This window comes from Temnothorax nylanderi, unplaced genomic scaffold (assembly GCF_030848795.1).
Source record: "Temnothorax nylanderi isolate EJ_2023f unplaced genomic scaffold, tnyl_v1.0 TNYL_tig0035_pilon, whole genome shotgun sequence".
NCBI classification, from domain to species: domain Eukaryota; kingdom Metazoa; phylum Arthropoda; class Insecta; order Hymenoptera; family Formicidae; genus Temnothorax; species Temnothorax nylanderi.
The window spans coordinates 290,918-311,232 of NW_027249097.1; the positions used below are offsets into that span (position 1 = coordinate 290,918).

General features: G+C 37.8%; 3 protein-coding genes across 7 annotated transcripts in view; 2 read left to right on the forward strand and 1 right to left on the reverse strand.

Moving 5' to 3' along the window:
• LOC139770954 (proton channel OtopLc) overlaps positions 1 to 2,400 on the forward strand; it is a 28,558-nt gene extending 26,158 nt beyond the window's left edge. For all 3 annotated transcript variants that reach the window (XM_071703275.1, XM_071703277.1, XM_071703278.1), the window contains exon 9: positions 218 to 2,400. The gene's annotated coding sequence lies outside the window, so the exon portion shown is untranslated. The remainder of the gene's footprint in view (positions 1 to 217) is intronic.
• LOC139770955 (putative protein FAM10A4) lies at positions 1,320 to 19,613 on the reverse strand. 2 transcript variants are annotated; one of them, XM_071703280.1, is made up of 5 exons: positions 19,463 to 19,613; positions 18,875 to 19,155; positions 18,363 to 18,775; positions 3,890 to 4,105; positions 1,320 to 3,413 (listed from the first exon to the last, which is right to left on the reverse strand). In XM_071703280.1, the coding sequence occupies exons 2-5, from the start codon at positions 19,146 to 19,148 to the stop codon at positions 3,171 to 3,173; spliced, it is 1,146 nt and encodes a 381-aa protein (XP_071559381.1). In that variant the 5' UTR covers positions 19,149 to 19,155; positions 19,463 to 19,613; the 3' UTR covers positions 1,320 to 3,170. The 2 variants fall into 2 exon arrangements, with proteins under 2 accessions (XP_071559381.1, XP_071559380.1); XM_071703279.1 differs by having other exon boundaries at positions 19,406 to 19,600.
• LOC139770953 (uncharacterized) lies at positions 6,943 to 17,685 on the forward strand. 2 transcript variants are annotated; one of them, XM_071703273.1, is made up of 11 exons: positions 6,943 to 7,405; positions 11,534 to 11,620; positions 11,686 to 11,768; positions 11,866 to 12,052; positions 12,158 to 12,961; positions 13,111 to 13,371; positions 13,503 to 13,619; positions 13,760 to 13,992; positions 14,377 to 14,568; positions 14,678 to 14,941; positions 15,100 to 17,685. In XM_071703273.1, the coding sequence occupies exons 1-11, from the start codon at positions 7,333 to 7,335 to the stop codon at positions 15,481 to 15,483; spliced, it is 2,685 nt and encodes an 894-aa protein (XP_071559374.1). In that variant the 5' UTR covers positions 6,943 to 7,332; the 3' UTR covers positions 15,484 to 17,685. The 2 variants fall into 2 exon arrangements, with proteins under 2 accessions (XP_071559374.1, XP_071559375.1); XM_071703274.1 differs by having other exon boundaries at positions 6,947 to 7,405; positions 13,820 to 13,992.
• Positions 19,614 to 20,315: the final 702 nt, after the last annotated feature.

Here is a 20,315-nt window from a genome sequence, read left to right on the forward strand (position 1 = left end):
ATTTTAATATTGTACTGTCTGAGTAATTTTATTCAATCCATAAATGTAGCGTTCCTTATATATTAAACAAAGAATCTTAAATTCTCTTGAAGTTGAAGCATATTACACAGTTGATACATGTTTTTAAATACTTTTTGTGTAACTTTTGGATGAAAGTTAATATGCTTTGATGAACTTAACATCTTGTTTGCTTATGAAACACATGTCGTGTCGACAGACTGCATTCTGGCTTGCAAGAACCTTACTGTCCCGAGAGATCAGTGCCGATGGACAACGTATACGCTTACAAGCGGCTACTGCACCCGAATCCGCTGCCGTTGGACGCGATGCATCTTCTCCCCTACGTGGACAGCGCGAGCTGGCTGTACCTGGATCCGAATCCCGTTTTTCCCGTTTTCGAACGCCTACCGAGTCTGGAGTGCGATGCGTCGTTAATATCCGAACAGCACCGTCACCACCATCACCACCATCACTATCATCATCATCACCGTCACCGCGGCTGCCAGAGGCGACATCGTCGAGTACTGAGCGATCCCGGCGGATGGAACGCCGGTATTCGGATGAACGCGACGCGACACCGGCGAGTACTCAGCAGCGCCGACATTGATCTTATGCCAGCGTCGATCGACGAGGCCAATGAAGATAATCTATCGCCCGAGGAGGAGACAAGAGCGTCGACCTTCAGAAAAGTGCCATGGCACCCTAATTTACATATGCTCAAAATTAGGAGAACGTAACGCAACCATTGCGATTGCGACGAAGAAGCGACTGTCTTGAACGAACAAGAATCTAAGAGAAGTCTCGAAAAAAAGTCTAATCTCTTTCTAAGAAGTCTTTTAGAATTTTGTGTTATTTAAGGCTGAATTGTTGTAAATTTAAGAGATAAATGCACGGAGCATGTTTATGATCGTACTACCCATATTGTAAAGTTCTCTCTAGTAAACTCTATAAATAATTCAAAGTAAACTAATTCTATAATTACGACCTATCCTAAACTGGTTTAAAAATTAGCAGACTAAATTAATAATCTACATACGATTTTTCCATATCTGAAGTAGAACGCTTTTTTTGCAATGATTGTCTCTGAGAGTGCGATATACCTTTCGGTTTCACGTGCAATATTTTTAGATTTTAAGCTCACGCTATATATAGTGTACAAATGATTGTTATAGACGTGCGTCGTAGACAATAGATTCCGCGTCTCTATCGCGAGAGCCATCGGGATTGCATCGCATTCGTGAAAACGAATGGGCGATGCAATGCTTTGTACCTTACTAATTAATGCTGAAAAAGAGTTGTAATTATTATTCGCGAGCGTATATTTTTGTACATATTTATTGCAAACATTTTATATATGGATCTGACAGGATAACACACACGAAACAGAATTCTCGGTAGAACTCCGTTTATTATATCTAGAAATATGACTTTACTTATTGAATATAATCTAAGAAATAGAATTCTTCAATAAGTGTGTTTCCCTCTTCCTAACATTATTTTTATACGTTTATACTTCAAATAATAGAAGATCATATGGATACATAATCAAAGTTATAGACGCGCATATGCCTTGAAATCATCTTATTATAATTTACAGTTATATATTTTATACATATATAAATTATATTTATCTATATATAAAATATATAACTAATCATGTGTAAAAAGCACTTATTCGATCTACTGTTAATGGTTTATGAAAATTTTATTACCAATATATACGCAATCAGTATTCATTTTAATCGAAGATTCGAGATAATTTTCAAAATCTTAAAGACTACGTTCTTAAGATTACTGGTTCGCAAACCGGTATTTTCGTACTTACAAATTATTAATTAGGACAATGTAAAAGAAGAACTATATCATTTTTTATGACTATTGTATTTTATAAGATTTTCAGTGAACGCTCGATTTATGAAATTTTTTTCTCAAAATATGGTTCTGATAAATGGAGTTCTACTGCTGAGCTCTCTTGTAGGTCGCATTATTTTGATACCTTATAAGTACTCAACGTGACAGTTTATCTATCTCGCATACGAAGAAATAGCATTAATTCGTGTTCAATGCTTCACTTTATCATAAGTATATTGTATCTTTTGGACGAAAAAATAGCGAGGCAGTGCCGATTTAGTTATTCTTTCTTAAGTGAACAATATAAAAATATTAATCAGTTTTAAGAATAAATTTAATGTCTATTTCACTAAATTTTCTACTTTTCAAACCACTTGCATGAAATTATTCGTTTTGAGTCTTGCGATTAATAAATCCGGTGGCGATTAATTATACCACGATACTATTAACGGCACTGACATAGAGATATTAAGCAAGATAAATATTAAAAAGGAAATTTCGACAATTATATGTAGACAATAGAATAAAAAAGAATACTTACATCTATTATACCGATATTGCGAATCGAACATACTTGACACACTGCTAATGGCACTATTTCGAAAACATACCTATCTGAGAAGCTGGTGATAACGATAACAGAGTGCGATCGATGGGAGCATTAGGTAATAAAATGAAATGTACACAATAAAATTCATCTTTTTAAAAAACAAAGAGCGCTCTATAATATATAAACTATATTGATTCACAGTAAAAGTTCTTTCGAAGATATAGTTATATCACTGATGCATGCTGTTGTGTGTATATATGTTTATCTAGCTTTACATTGTGTGTATATACTGTATATATATACACACACACACTCTTACATATATAGATCAAGAGATAAACAAACGCTAGCGTTCTTTAACTCATTAAAGGCGCTCACACATTTTATTCTCGAGAGATAATTTATCATTCTTTATTTCAAGAAGCATGATTTTTTTATACATAAGTAATTCAAAAAAATAGAACACAAAAAATATAATTTCAAGAAATTTAAGTGAGCTAAGTAATCTGAAATCACAGATTGAAGATTACCCGGTAAAAGAACAACAAGAATTAAATACAGGATCTTTAGAAACCTGCTGACGCGTACTAGGATTAATCCTACACTTAAAGGACCTCTTAAATTATCAGTTCTTTTCAATATGAGTTTCCTTTTTAGCGCAATTCACCGCAACATGAAAGAAGAATTAACATAAATCAGCCTTTAATGAGTCAAACTAATCGAAATGTAACACGCTCTCCGTATTCGTTGTAAGGTGATTAGATTGCGATTAGTCGAGACCAACGTCATCATGAGGAGGATTCGGGGGATTGAAACGACCTGCCCCGGCACCGGGAAAACCGGGCATGCCGCCCGGGAAATTCATTCCGGCAGCGCCCGGCATGCCGCCAGCACCGCCGAACTTCGAAGCCATCTTATTGATAAGACCCATTATCTTCGGATTGTTCTGGTATTTGAGGACGTTTGACGGATTCGTAGAGATCTCCTTGAAGGCCTCGGCCACTTCCGGATCCTGCACATTCATCCATGAAAATAAATAATTTGCACATCGTCGCGGAAGATTCACAAAAATTATTTTAACTAAATCACGTAATCTGTTATTGTTTCTTTATTTAGAAGCGGAAGAAAAGAAAAAAATATATGTTCAAACGTGAAATACTTACATGAAATTAAAATTGGTTATTTAAATTTGTTAGAAATTATACGTACATATATATTTTTAATATTTTAAAATGTATAATTGTAAAAATTATAATAAGCGTCCAAATTATCATTAAAATGAAGTTATACGAAAGTACGAAAACCGATTAATATCGAGAAGTATTCGCATTATTAATATAGTCCAATTAATATATGAGCGTTAATATATATTTTATAGTTTTCTATATAGTAGCATGTAACACATTATATATTTTCCGAAAGAGAGCACGAATACACGACTAGTACTGTTCATTTATTAAAGACTATAGTTTTTTCCTCGCGACTTACCTCGAAAGCTTGAAGTACATCAGGATCCTTGAGGAATTGATAGAAATCTCCCGCGCCAGGAGACGTATTGCCCGCCTCCGTTTGGGAAGTTCGCGTGTTTTCCTCGCGAGCTTTGGCGGCCTCTCGCGCTCTTTGCAATCTTTCTTGTCTCTCGCGCTCCAATTTTTCTTGCGCCTTTCGTTCCTTCTTCCTCTTGTGTTCCTCGATCTTTCGCGCCTAGTACATAATTATTGTCTAACTATTCCTTTTGTTAAAAAATTATATTTACTTAAAACTATATCAGAACAGCTAAGTACACATAAAACCAAGAGAGTTACAACTTACCTACCTTACTAACATATGCAGACGTTTAAAAAAGAAATCTGACAAAGTGCATGTTAGAATGCTACGATGTTATACACAAAGATATTATGCGTAAGAAGTCAGCGTGCTCTAGGGATAGTAGGTAATTAAAAGCGACCGCGAATTAAGCGCGAGAGGGGGTAGTATGCGGCAGAACGAAGCTGTGAACTTGATGGTGAACGCGCAAGGTTTCGATCTAAACATAGGTAGAAATAAATGAGACATCCATGCGATCTTTTACGGAAAAGAGAGTGATCTACCGTGCGTCTTTAGGAACGAGTCCAAATCTTAAATTATAATGACGTGGAATACGCCTGGCTGAAATATATATATACATATTGTGACCATATACAATTAACGAGCTTATTATAGATCGCGAAGCGATCCACTTAGCCGCCAGTATTTGTCTCCCCGAAAAAAAAAGCAAAACATTAAATCAAAGTCTCCGACATTAGACCCAAGTACCTAATGCTTGTGTCAAGCTCTGATAAATGCAAATTTAATTTGCAAATTTAGTTTGCAACCGTTTAAATTAAAATATAATTATGGAACTGTCGAATATTGTAGAAAATTAAATGATCACAGAGATCCAACTGCAAATAACAAATAATATAAATTTTGCAAATATATGACAAAATTGCTAATTGCCTTCTCGAGTGTAGTTAGAATTCATTAACGCATTTCAATTATATATGATAAAAATTGAATAAAATCAAAAGTCGTTGCTTCTCTCGTACTCTTGCAATTTTATACACAGAAAAAAATTGTTAAAATTATTGTACGTCTCGCAAAACAAAAGTATTCTGTGCATTAAAGGATTTATTTAATTCACTTCATCATACGTATAATGAGATAATAAGATGTATAAATAACATTCACATATGTACACGTGCACACATACAGTCATGCATTGTGCATGATACTTTCTTTACTGAAGCAAGAAGGCTTTTCAAAAGGTAATTAAGCATTTCTTTCAACTATAAGTCTAATTAATTAAGTATATGAGCTTCCGCGAGTTTTTAGCGAAAAAAAGGGGAAAGACGAAGAGAGAGAGAGAGGGAGGAGAGGAGAAAGAGAGGACTTTTGCACGACGGGCCACCTTATACGGATGCGACCCGGGCTTCTAAATATAAAGGCGCCCGCGGTTCTGACGCTCCTCTGCGTCTGTGCGCGCGTATTTCGCGGCGAATCTCATCTCTCTGGTCGTGCGCTACGCTTCGGTTAGTCGCCTTCACCAATGAAGCAGCAAAATTCTCCTCTCCATGATTATAATTGACTAACTAAAGAAATATGCGAAATAATTAAGTTTGAAAATTTAATTTTAATGTAAATCTTATTCAAAAACCAATGGTGATGGTATTTAATGATATTTGATTAACGAAATCTTTCAGTCTTTAGATATTTTAAAATCAAGAAAAGTTCTGTCACACAAAATCAAAATCTGTGCAAAAAATTTAGAATATTCTCGGTAAAATTTCAAATAATAACTTAATACTCTCGAAATGTTGAAAATGCGAGAGAACTAAAACCCAGATTTTAATCCTGAAGATAAAATTTGGAAATTCAAATCAAATGTCAGAATTTTATACCTCTAAATTTCACCGTCAAATTTTGCATATTATCTCTTCATTACATCATTACATCTGGCGTTAAATGCGCGACTGCGCGTACGCAACTTTAAAGCACATATTTTCGGCTGAGTGGACCATACTGCTTAGCTGCTTAGCGAAGCTAGGTGGAAGAAGCAACGGTAGGAAATAAGTACTTCCGTTGCAAAGAAAAAAATGGGTAGAATAAGTCGTGGTAGAAATTGTGGGAGTGAGGTTCGCGCGGAGATGACGTACGATGTACGATGTGGCTTGCGGCAACAAGATCGTCAAACGGTCAACGATTTACGTCGTTAACCTGGTCCCTCGTCCAGATAGATCTCTCTGATGAGCACCGGGAATGCCGAGAGATATTTTTAAATGCACCACGATATAGCCCGAAATTTCAAACCGCGCGACATTAGCTCTAGAGGAAAGACACTATGCAGTATGTATATTTGTAGAAGTACTAGTATTTGAAGAGTTATTGTTAGTTACAAAGTTGCCAAGAACACGAAGATTACTAGAGAATGAAGAGATCGGACCAATTTTAGAATCATCCTCAAAAATATCAAGCTATAATTAATAAATTCAGGATGATTAAACATCAGATAATGGTAACTAGAATTTGAATAAACAATATCGGCGATTTCCAATTAATATTGGAAGCTGGAACAAAACATTTTCTCTTCTTCCTTTTTGGAATAATAAAGTCTGAAATAATTGACGACGAGCACCGGTCAATGAATCCTGATATTCGGCAAAGTTACGTGCACATCCTAACAACTATTTCAATCGCGGATCTCACGTAGTCGCGTGGAATAGGCGACCTTGATCTATGTCGCGTCTCCGTGATTATCGTAAAAATAAAAGCTACTCACTGCTCCTCGTCATAAGAGACCCCCCTCTTCCCTTTCCATTAACGTTACCCAATACGTCATAACTAAATCAGGATCAGGAATACGAGTAGACAATATCAAAGATAAGAGCGACTCAGGATTTTGGTTTGAATCACCGAATTGTTGCATTGTTGCTAATGCGTCTGGTGTCCAAAGCCAAATCGTCGAATAACGTCAAAGCGGGTAGTACTCGTAGAGTCGATAGAGAACTCTCGCAGCTGTCGATCGCGGCCGAGTCTGGCCACGTCGCTCAATGACGCACTCGATATAACGTGTGCGAGGGTGAGGGTGCTTCCGCATCCGTCGGAAGTTTTTCCGTCGTCCGACCGATAAACCACGAGGTGGTCCGGACGAGGTGGGCCCGTGGAAAAGTAGGACGGTGAAGAGAAGAAAAAGGGGAAAAGCGACGAACCGCTGCCACTGCCGCTGCCATTGCGCCCGTGGGGTAAAGAGGAAGAAGAAGAGAGGGGCGTCTTCGGGGTTTGGCGGTAGTGACAATGCCAGTGCCTCGCGGGCTAGTTGGAGTCGAAGGCGACGACGGGATCGAGAAGTGAGAGAGGACGAGCTGTGTGCCAGCCCTGGCCCCGGCCGATCGCGTAGTGTCTAGTGTGACGAGATGACGGGTGCGCGGATGAGACCCGCGCTCGTCGTGGGCCTCCTCCTGAGCGTTCTAGCCGTTACCTTACGAGGTCAGTAAAACTGCCAGACCCCACGCGGATGAGCCTTAGCGTCTCGAAGAACTGGATCGTATACGTTGAGAGCTGGATCTCGCGAACGTAAATTTATTCGTGCGGCCAGTGATTCGATCTCGTCGACCGATCGATCTCGTCGATCTCGTCGATCTCGTCTAATCAACAGATTCGAAGCTTTCAGTTCGTTTGTCTCGTATGGACGTTTCTTTACTGATCTTGTCATCGATGTAAAATATTAAGAGTTCGTCCTGATTGTGCTATAGTTAGATTGTTATAGTTTGAACATCAAAGCCAGATCTTGAACAAAACCTGTTCTAATTATGTTTTAATTACAACCGGAGTTGCTGTAGTAAGCAAGAATGTGGGAAGGATAGTTTCTTCGTACGATTGACCATCGATTGTCGACGACAATGGAACTGTAACGTTGACGAAACTATGACGATTGACTGACGAAGGTCAATGTTACGTAAAATTACCGGTTCGCGTCATCGACCCCTATAGCTTTCTCGTTTCTATACGTGCACTGATGACTCAGCTATAATTTAATACCTTTCGCTAAGAATCTACTAAGAATTTCGTGAAAGATTCTAATCAATACAATAATTTTACTCTTTTATCGAAATTAAGATTACGTCTATATCTATTTTCTTATCCTTTTCGTTTGACTCTATCATTTCTTTTATTATTTTTATTTATCGTGTAATTTAAATAATCCACTAAATGCGATAAATTCAAAAGATATTCGTCATATAATTTTTCATAAACTAGCGATTAATAAAATCAAATGATGCCTTTTAAATAAGTCACTAAGTGTCTATTTCAGATGTACTTTAAATAAAAATATTTCACTTTGTGCGATAATTGAATAAATTGAATTGCTGATGGTTGAAGATGCGCCCAACGCGTCGTCTCGGAGTTTAAATAAAAGTCGTCGATTCAAGGATTTGTTATTTTAGGAATCGATGGGAGTTGGCTGTCATCAACCCGCGCGCACGATAATTACATAAGAAACCGCATAAATCCGTGCCAGCATCGTTCTAAATCTCCAGAAATGAATTGTTCTAGCTATGTGATCGGACCATCAATAAATTCCATTCTCAATTCTTTTATAATTAAATAACAAGTCGAATAAATTTAAAATAAATTTAATTATTATCGTAACCTCCAATATTTATGACAAATCGAATTGCTTCCCAAGTAGCGGTCACGTATCTCATTAAACGATTATAAATGAACTTTCACGTGTGAAAAAGGAAACAATGATATTTTATGAAGATAAAGTTAAAGAAAGCAGTATTCGTGTCAAATTTTAGATTTGTATCAAGTTTTATGACGTTGATGGTCGCAAAAATTTCTAACGACTAAGTGCAGCAAAAAGCTATACATATCGTAGACTATGGAACAAGACTCGGGATTCTATCTTTATCCGGCGCAGCTGCGCTTGCCAAACGACAGCTGCCTGCATGCGTCTCCTCCTATCACTCGTAACTCAAAATTTGTTCGTATTATCGCACCATCACGGAAACCGACGGGAGACAAATTTTCTCACTGAGGAAGTGATAGGATAATTATGTACTTTCCGATAACACACTCGATAATGACTTAGGGTGGAGTCTTAGAAAGTGGTTTTAAAAATGACTTAAGTTTCAAAACATGGCAAGAGAGAAATCACTCATATTCATTTTTCTCCATTGAAATCGAAATATGACATTGAATCAAAATATTGAGGATTTCGTCATTTGATCGAAATATTATTATATTTAATTAATTAATATTATTATTTATATTATAAAAGAAGGGAAGGTTTATATTTGCTTCTCACGTAACGCTATATGTGGTCAAAGAGGAAAATGGGTTGACAATCCAAGAAAAGCTAATAAAAGGGCCTCGATTAAAAGCATGAAACGATCTTGCTTGGATCTTGTTTCTCGGAGAAGTTACAAAAACTAGAACCTTGTGCCAGAAATTGCGGTATGTGATATAACAATGAGATATAAGTGAGGGAGAGACACGTAAAGATATCCCGCAAAACGAAACTTCTCGTGTTTACGTACGATCACGTGAACTCATAAACTACGATTCTCTGACGTTTGAGGTACTACCCCGGCGGCATCCAAGCTCAAGCTACTATCAAATGAAACTGGCAAGAGTGCTCTGCAATTTCACTAATACTATCACGCTTATAGCTTTATTTTATCAATTTGCATCAGTTTAATCGCTTTTTAAAATATAACTATGTTAATTTCAATTTTAGTCGAAATACATAAGTTTCATGGTATGCTTTATAAACATGCGTATCGTAACAGCTTGAAATTTATTTAACATCGCGAAAATCTCAATAATTTTCTTCGCGACATAAAGTCCAAGTTACTATGCGCTACTACGTTGACCAATCACGGTAAAAATAATACGATATCCTATTAAATTAATAAACTTCGTCTAACCGACGGAAAAGCGAGCAGTCCAATCAACTCATAATATTTCCTCGTAGGAAGAGATGATAAAAATACGATTCGCTCGCCTAATATATAAATATTTTCGAGTGTTGCTCGGCTCAAAGCCGCCTACCCGCCGCTAAACTTAGAAGCCGGCCACGTCCCAGGTACCGCCTAGAAAGATGATATCGACATTTTCTTCGGTGGAAATTCCACCGTCTTCGCATTTCGCAGTGGTAGTGCCTATTAAATTACGTTCCGTCACGAGCAAACTACCGTCGATATTGTATACAAGTTAAAAAGAAGTTAAGAGAAGCTTCTTCCTCGCAAACAGCTCTCTAACGAAATTTGGGATACAATTGTCTCGCGCAAGGATACAGATTACTCAAATAGGATGACAACAAGACAAGAATATTGTTCTATATATTAATGAAATGTATATCCAATTACATTCTGGTATATTTAATTTCATGACTATTAAAGAAACAAATAATATTAGAAATATACGGAAAACAATAGCAAAGAGTCCAAGCTCTTTCAAGTAGCAGTTTTAGTTATCTGAATTGAGGAAAAGAGACACGTATATCTTCATATAGTTATTAAAGCTCCAGATAAAATAAAATGATTGGGGAACGTCATCTTGCACTTTTAAGTTTCTTTTCATTTAACGTATGCCTTTTCTTTCTCTCTCTCTCTCTCTCTCGTTTTTTCTCTTTATGTTCAATTAACTTTTTCAACCCTCGATCAATTTTCGATTACGTTAAAGGATTCGCTGAAATTCGCAAACGTATCATTTAACAAGAACCAGCTGGTTAATCCGTAAAATCCGTACGTCCGTTTGTAAAAGAAGCGCACTTGATGCGGCAATGCAAAACTTTCATCAGACACGTTGGATGACAAGTCGCGCTAGGTGTTCCTGAACACCTGTCACCGGGCGCGAACACGCGCACGGCCCGCTCGGCCAGAATGTGCGCGTAATGACTTTGACAGGTCTCTTGCGTCACCTGGGTCAGATATTTCGGGTTAGTGGTCGCGTGGCGTTAAACTCACCGTCGCCGAAGGCTCCGTGCGGTGAGTTATCTAATACGGCGCGCGATATCTTTTGGCACGGTCGCGTTAAAGCGCGCAACGAGAATTCTCCTGGCCGAAAATTTCTGGCACACACGGCGACACACGAACAATGTAAATATCTCGGCGTTACACGTATGCGAGACTTCGAGTAACGTCAAGTTCGCTATTCGATATCGCGAATTAATCAGACACGGTGAATCGGTAACGGGTGAATTTGACGAATTCAATTATATCGGAACTAAACGATGACACGTGTGTAGTCATCTTTTAGCAAAAACACGTGTATCTGTGATCTAATATGTTAAAGATTTTTATTTTAGAATAAGTTGTAAATATGATAAATCCTACAAAAACTTTTGAATAAGAAGTTTGATTAGAAATTCTGAATATTTCAATAGAGATCTTGATAATAGATTAAAATAATTCACGTAAAAAATCATTATTATAAATATTAAGAATATTTTAGGAGATTTATTATATCATAGAAATTTCTTTGTTCTGTTTAAGTGACTTAATTTTTAATTATTTCTCTGACAAAACATTGCATACGTAAAATATAAAACAAAGATTTCTTTTGAGACTCAAGCAAAAACTGCTGAACGTTGAAATAACGTTTCAGGAGTGCAGTGCGACGAGCCAACCCAGGTACCATCCGAGGACCTATGTCGACCATACATCGAGAAGGCGCTGAAGGATCTCGGCACAGGTAATATTAGATGATGGCGAATACTCAGCTGGAACACAGCGATTTCTAGAATATTTCGTTTGAAGGATCTTTGGAGCAGACCAGTGCAGAGGTCGGAATCGAGATCGACCAAGAGAGCCATGAGGAAGCATCACCTGCGAGCGAGGAAGTAAGCACGACCCTTAATTTGTTCACATAATTAAAGTTCATTTGCAATATATGGAATATTCCAAAGAAATCTTACTATCAAAAATGTATTTATTTAGACTGGCGAGGCAGGAGACGACGCTTCGAAAGAAGAGGCTAAGGACGAGGAGGGATCGGTAGAGGAAAGCGCGGGAGCGGCTGGCGACGAGAGCAAGGAAGCAACCGAAGAGCAAGCCGACGCTAGCGAAGAAAAAGCAGAGGAGATATCCGAAAAAGAAGAACCTGCGACTAATGAAAGTGGTGAAGGTAGAATTAATAATCGTTGATGCTTTAAATAAATGGTGATATTTTCGGATTTGAAAATGCAAGTATTTGAAGGATATAATAAAAGAAAATACCAATATTATTCAGAAAAAGCTGAGGGAGCGTCCGCTGAGGCAACTGAAGGCGACGGAGACCAAACCGACTCCTCCGAAAAAGTGACGGAAAGCGAAGAGGAAACTGAAGAAGAAGACGAAAAGAAATCCGACGAAGAGACAAAAGAAGACGAAAAATCCGAGGAGAAGGAGAAAGTAGACGACGAAGCGAAGTCCGAAGAAGAAAAGGATGAAACCGAAGAATCGAAAGACGAGGAACAAGAGGAGTCCAAAGAAGCCACTGAAGAAGTAGGAGTCGAGTCTAAAGAAGAGGCGGAAGCTCAGCAAGCATCGGCGGAAGCTAGTGTTGAAGAAGAATCTGATAAAGAGGAAGAAGGTGACAGTAAAGCCGAAGAGGGCGCCGAATCGACCGAAGAGCAGACAGTAAGCGGTGAGGATGAGAAAGGCGACACTGAGGAGGAATCGCAAGATGAAAGCCCTGAAGCTGAGGGTGAAGAAAAAGAAAAGGAAAGCGCGGAAAATGCTGAGACAGCAGATTCCGCAGATGTAGAAGAAGAAACAAAGTCGGAAGAAGAAGAAACAGCAAAATCTGCTGAAGGAGAAGAGGGAACGTCGGCGGAAGAGGAGACAAAATCAAAGGAGGAAAAAGAGGCGAAATCCGAGGAAAGTGAAACGAAATCCGCGGAAGAGGAGGATGCGAAGACTGAAGAGAAAGATGAAAAATCGGAAGAAGAGGACGTAAAGTCCGAGGGAGAGGAAAGTGAAGAGGTAAAATTGCGCGGCAAGCGAGAAGTCGGTGAAGAAGACCCTGAAGCAGATGACGAATCTGAAGAAGAAGGTAAAAAAGATCTTATAAATAATATTCGAGAATTATATAAATTCATCCTCTCTATCTTTGTTATAATATAATCATATTAATTGTTACATTTTATATTATTGACGTAGAATGTAGTTAATATAATTTATAATACAATTCTATATTGTCAGGTGCCAGTGAGGAAGAACAGGAGCATACTCCAGAGGAGGATTTAATTCAAGATCAAGAAATCGAAATTCCGGAGAATCTTCGGCCTAGAGATCACATTAATCAATTGCTAAAATTGGACGAAGAAAATGAGGGAAAAGAACGAGCTATAGAAAGAGAGGCTGATATTATTCTTAGGGATCTAAAGAGACTCTACGACTCCGCTATAAAGCCGTTAGAGACTATGTACAAATATAGAGACTTGAGCAACAGGCATTTCGGAGGTGAGCGAGCAATGATTTTAAAATTAATTGTTTTTAATTCATTCACTTCAAGTATTAAGGCAAAATAAATAATGTATCTTTAAATTAAGATTTACAAACATTAATCTATAACTATTACTCTACTTCATTAGATCCTGAAATATTCTCCAAGCCACTAGTGCTGTTTATGGGACCGTGGAGTGGCGGAAAATCGTCTATCATTAACTATCTGCTCGACATCGAGTACAAGCCAGTGTCATTGAGGACAGGTGGGTAATTAACTAAAAGAGGGAATCGTGATATCTCTTCCTTACATTTTCTTCTTTGGCTTTGCGCTGATAAAGTAGCTAAGACTTACAATTAGCAGTAGATGGCATGCTAGGAGCATGAATATACAGAGAGTGTTTAGGTGGTTTGAGAGAGTGCTTAGAAGAGCATTACAAATCGCCAAATGGAAAAAATGACACAGGAGCCGAGCCATCACCGGCGTACTTCAACATAATAATGCACGGCGAGGAGGAGGAGGTTCTCGACGGTACCCAGTTGGCCGCCGATTGGACCTTTTCGGGACTGCAGAAGTTTGGACAGGGTCTGTTGGATCGTCTCAGAGGCCTGCGACTTAATAACAAGTTGCTCGAAAAAGTAAGCGATCGCAAATGATTATCCGTTTACAGATATTTATTGCATATATCGGAAATTAAATTTTGGATTTTTACTTAAAATAAGTATTTAAAACGTTTAATATTTTACATTTTAACAACTAATCCTCAAAATTATGCGAGATAAAATTTTGTTCTATTCTTTATTAAATTTTAAAAACTCTAAGGTAAAGTTTCAATTTACAATTGTAATCAAACCATTTTAATATATTAATCACACATGATTAAAAATTTGTTAATAATGGAATTTAAAAGATGCGAAGAAAGGAAGAGAAAATAAAATTATAATTAATATTCGAGGCAATTTATGCGTAATATATAAAATTATAATATATAAAATTCCGTATATTATCTGATATATTATTAGGTGAACATCGTCGAGATTCCAGGTATTTTAGAGATTCGAAAGCAAGTTCAACGCTTATTTCCCTTTAATGATGCGTGCCAGTGGTTCATCGATCGAGCGGACATAATATTTTTGATTTACGATCCCGCCAAGTTGGACGTCGGTCCCGAAACCGAGGCGATTCTTGATCAGTTAAAGGGAAGAGAATATCAGGTGAGTGAGAAGACAAAAATAACAATATTGGAGTAAAGGAGCATTATTTGCCTCAAGACTTGCCCTAAAAAAAAAAAGTCTAATATAATTTAACATTACTTTCAAACAGACTCGTATTGTTCTCAACAAAGCCGATCAGGTAAAGCCCGAGGAACTCATGAGGGTGCAAGGCGCCCTAATCTGGAATATATCACCGCTCATGTCAAGCGCGGAGCCGCCTATAATGTACTCCACGTCGTTATGGTCGTTACCCTACGAGGCTGGTGCGCCCACCAGGTTGTTATACGCTCAAGAACGCGCATTCCTTCGCGACCTACGTTCCGCAATAACCAAGAGGGTCGAGCACAAGATAGCGAGCGCCAGAAGATTCGCCGTGAGTTTACATAAACATAAATTCTAGCGAAAAGTAATCGGTCTTTCCTCGAAGAAAAAAATAATACAGAAATTCACGATACAAATCTATTAAAGAATTAAATGTACCGTTTTGTTGGAACAAATCCACTTGACGCGTTTGATCTTTGTCAATTTCAGGTACGAGTGCGCAATCACGCTAAGATGGTAGATTGCTATCTGACGACGTATTACAATCACAAGACATTCTTCGGCAACAAGCGAGAGATCAGCGATAAGATCATCGAGAACCCGCAGGACTATCACATCTACGAGGGCCTCAGCACTCTCACCAACATATCGCGCTACGATCTACCGGATCCGGATGTCTACCGTGATTTCTTCCGGCTGAATCCGCTCTACGATTTCCCGCTGCTGAGCTCCACGTGCACGTACTTCCGCGGCTGTCCGATCAACAGGCTCGACGTGGCCATCGCCTACGATCTACCCGAGCTGGTGGGCAACTATAGGAAGTCGGTAGAGGCGGTGCTGCACGAGAACGAAGGCAACAGCCCACCGAGTTGAGTGCGTATCCGCGTTCCGGAACGGAGCTCTTGATACCATGTGAAATACTGGACTGGCGACAAAGCGACGTTTACCTTCGCTAGACCGAGAGAAGAAATACACTCAGCCTGTAGCCGAAATGCCTTGGTAGCTTTAGAGGATGCTCGACGACGGTGAACAAGCTGAAAAACGTGGTCCGATATTTGAGATGGTACCAAGGATTTTCTTCTTGAAACACAGGCAGCTAGAGATCGCGCGCTACCCTCGCGAGTTATACTCGAGGTGCTCCGATGACAAGAAGTCGGTTCGCAGCAAAAGAAGCTGACGGTCGCGAAAGGCAGAAGGGCATGGAGTCTCGAAGTTACGAAAATTGGGGGGGTACCATCATTCGAACGGGCGAGTAACGCTCCATGTAATTTCTAGATCCGAATAGTTTAGCCTCGTCCCTCAAGACATGGCGCAATGTGAAAAAAAAACGTGAGCACGATGTGGAGTGTGATATCACGAGTTCAGTGGTCGGAACACTTCCTCCGGTTGCAGAAGAAGAGCAAGTGTATTGCTTGTGTCTGGTAAAACAATGCGAGTGCTACCATTCCGATCCAAAAGCGGACAGTGAGAGTTCCCTTTGAATTTATGTGTTCAGATATCGGTTCCTCTCGGCGAAAATTCGAGGCCTCGGTGCGACAGTGGCTTACCTCAGTTTTCTAGATGCTCGAAAAAATTCTTCAAAACTTAATGTTAAAGAATCCAGAAATTTAGACTTATTTCATTATTTTCTGTTTCTTTCCCAAATTTAATTTGGGAATTTCAAACTTTTATTCATATTCATTATGGATCTTAATTTTAAGAAATTTAATTTCAGAGGTAGAGATTGACCTGTCTATAAAATTAACTTTATTTTAGATATTTAGATTTCGTCTTAATCGTCGTATCATTTTCGTCTTAATTGTAGTTGTTTTAACTTTAAGTTTAATTTTCTCGAGCTTTTGAAAACGTAAATTAAACCACCGTTGCACCGAATCCTTAAATTCTCACGACGAATCGACGTTGGCTGATTATCTCGGAAGAAGATAGACTCTCCAGAATCGACGTAACGTAGACGATTTCGTCCGCCAAATCCCTCTGTACCGGGGAAATTAAAACTAATTATACCGAAATATTTCCATTACGAAAAAGAGATAAAATGATCTCTTCTTGTGGCTTTTGTGGAATACCTTGTATAAGCTGATTTTGTGTTCTTATTAAAATGTGTAATTAAATAATTAAAGATATGCTGATCTCTCACGCATTGCTCAGTTAACGTGTGAGACGAATCACGACGTATTTTTGATTACAAAAATTTAGGCTTCCTTCTAGTTCTTGTTAGACAGAATATAAGTTTCCTATATCTTTAAACACCGTATCATATAAAATAGCTCTCTCTATATATATTAGAAAACTAAATTTTAATATCTAAGATATGCATATACACGTCTTAAATATTAAAATTTGTAAATTTTCAAATTCTTAGTTGTTTCACTTTTCAGATTTACAAACACCGTCCTTAAATTCTTTCAAAGCCTTTGGTCATTAAATATTTAAATCCTAGATCGCAAAATTCACAATCTAAAATTGAATTCTTAAATAATCTTTTTATATCTTTAAACTGTTTTTGTTGCTATCTGTTCCAAATACATTTCATTAATTTTAAACAAACTGTTCTGAATAATTAGATTATCATCCATGATCCTAACCAAATATCACGATTCTAAGGTAAATATAATAAATGTTTTCAGTTCATTATACGCACATTAATTTTGTCAGTAAAAGCGCGAACATGTTAGAGGCATCGCAAGTGATTTACACTCTAAATTGCGAACACCGAAGCAAGTTTTTCATTTATATATAAAATAATAATATAAATATAACATAATTTATCCAGCGTTGAATATGTGTATTGTTGATATTATTGTTATTACCATTGTTGTTGCTACTGTCATCATTGTTATTCTACATTATACAAAGATTACGTCAAGTTAATTTAATGTTACAGACATATGTTATCAAGGCATCTATTTCTTTAGTTATTATAGAGTTAATATATTGACACACAATATATACATATATCTAAGCTGAGATAGAATTATAAGATTCATTATATGATACATATACACACACACATAAATAATTACATTTAGGCAAGTGTACGTTTTAAATAAGAACATGTGTCGTGGTTGCTGTTTATGTATACGTGCTATGTCATTTCATACCCAAATACAATGAATCATCTATTTATAAAATTTAATAGCTAAATATATGTACTCGCATTTGATAAGCAGGCAAGTAAGCAAGTTTGCAAAGGCTTATCTTATCAAAGGAGAACTTGTTTTCGAAGTAACAGTTACATATTAAACATGGATTGTAAGCTATAAAATAATCCGTGCAAGCTGCATTTTACAAACGTTGCATTCTTATTAAAATGCGTATGCATTTTTTAATGCAACAGTTATACAAAAATATTACTTTCTCTAAGAAATTTTATAGACTTTTACAAAATTTTAAAAAAATTTTGTAGAATTTTATAACTTGACTATGACGTTTAAAAGTCAAAATATTCGTTATTTCTTAAATATTATTTTCTGGACGCACGTGATATGAGAATGGTCAACTAATAGTCGACAAGTTTTGGGTTCGACTTTAATTTTCATCACATATGCCTCAACTTTATAAGAACTTAAGAAAGTTAAAGGTCACGAGTGTAAAGAAATACGAGGTTGAATAGTAACCCGCTTTGGAAACTCATATTTTATATAAAAACGTTTTGTTTTTAAGGCGAGATATGAGTACTCTACGCATGCAAAACAGAATGCACTCATTATGCCAAACGCAATGTTTCCCATGCAAAACGTAAAGTTACTTACATTCGGCGTGGTCTCGCGTAGCCATTCGTCCGCTTGCTCGTCAAAATCAAGTTTACAGGCCAGTCTCAGATCGTTCGCCGCTTCCTCGAACTTTCCAAGCAGATGGTGGGCTCTTCCTCTGAATTTGTGAGCCGCTGCGCTGTCCGGATTTAATTCTATGGCACGGTTGCAGTCACGAATGCAAGCGTTTGGCTTGTTCAATAATAAGAAAACTTGACTGCGTTTAGCGTATAGCAAGGCCGCTTGAGGGTTCAATACAATAGCCTCTGTATAAAGTTGTATGGCCTTCTCGTAATCTTTCTCCACAAATGCTGAGACCGCTTCGGATCTTTTTGCCTGCGACTCTGCAATTTCTTCCTCTGTGGGCTCCAAAGTCAAGTTTCCCATTTTCTGAGGAGCATCTTCGTCCGGTTCTAAAAAAACAAAAGAAACACACGTTGCATTATTATATATTTATTACACAGAACAACGTAAAAGTATACGTACGATTTGAAAAAGATAAATATACAAACCGATTACGCCAGTCATATCCAGCTCCAAGTCGCTCTCCTCACTCTCTTCACTCGCCGGTTCCGGTTCGGGCTGTGGTTCCGCAGGTTTGCTCTCAAATTCTGTCTTGGCATCTGACGAATCGTTGGTCTTAGCTTCTGGTACCTTACCGCCATAATGTTCTATCAAATCCTTGATAAAGGATAGCTTCGGATCGTGCAGAAGAGACGGATTGTTGATGCAATGCCGAGCGAACGTTTTCAGCTGTTGCGCGACGTTGTCACTGAACATCTCCATGTTTGTTCTGCAAACAGATATCGGTCTATCAAAAGTGCTCCGTTTGTGAATTCGAACGAGCCTAACCAAATGTTATTCTCGCATAATAGAAGTTCGTCTACGACGTTGCGATGCAAAAGAAATATCAAGATACATGTGTCCTCGGCCATTTGAAAGCATATATCTACGCCAATTCGAAGGACACGCGAGAGTCCACGCTATGCTTACAGAAATAATAATTCAGAATCCTGACGCGCACAGGATTCGAGTGAACTCACCGCTGATTACAGACGAGCGGACCTCCGAAGCGATCTTACTCGCGCGCTGCCGCGTACCTGTATTATTTTTCGTTCTGACTTTGGATCACCTTTATCGCCGAAACGCACAACAAGTCACGCAAACACCTCGATTTCGCGATATCATTCAAAACCGGATGCGGAAAACGCAAGAGTCGCAAGACGACGCGGTGTGTGGCGTGTGTATTTATCGAATTCGTCGCCACAGTCGGAATTCACGGATTGGTCGAATCATCAGGTTTGTTCGTGTTGCTTGAAGTCCCTAAAAGTTCTTGCATTTAAAATGAGATAAATATAATTATATTCAGACGTTGGAGAGAGAGAAAGCGAAGATTCTAAGTGCAAAGAGAAGTGTAAGCAACAGAAGCATCTTATTAACATCTTATTAGCATAAAAAATGACAGTGAAGTGAATATATAAGGTTTAGTTTAACTTAATTTTTTTAATTTTACCTCAAAAATTTAATTTTTATATACAAATTTTTCAGTTGTTATAATTATTTTATTACATATATTTACCATTATTTATTTAATTACATTAAAATATTTACTTTACAATAAATTTTTGATAAAATTATTTTTGATCTTGCCTATCTCTTTTATTTTGTAATTTTTAATCTCTATATTTAATTAAAATAACTTAATAATTTCTTAATTATTTTTTAAATCAATTATATATTTATATTATTTTAATGTTATATTCGATTAGTATATAAGATTTGTCCTTTTTCGAAACAAAATATACTTGTCTCACTTTAGCTTATGGCACTAGAGTGCACCGTTCAGACAGTTTTTCGAAAAAGAACAAACCTCGCGCTCGCGTCCGTCGCGCGTGCGCGCGACGCGCGACCGCGCGCAACTTCACTGCGTACGACGGCCGACGGCCGACGGCG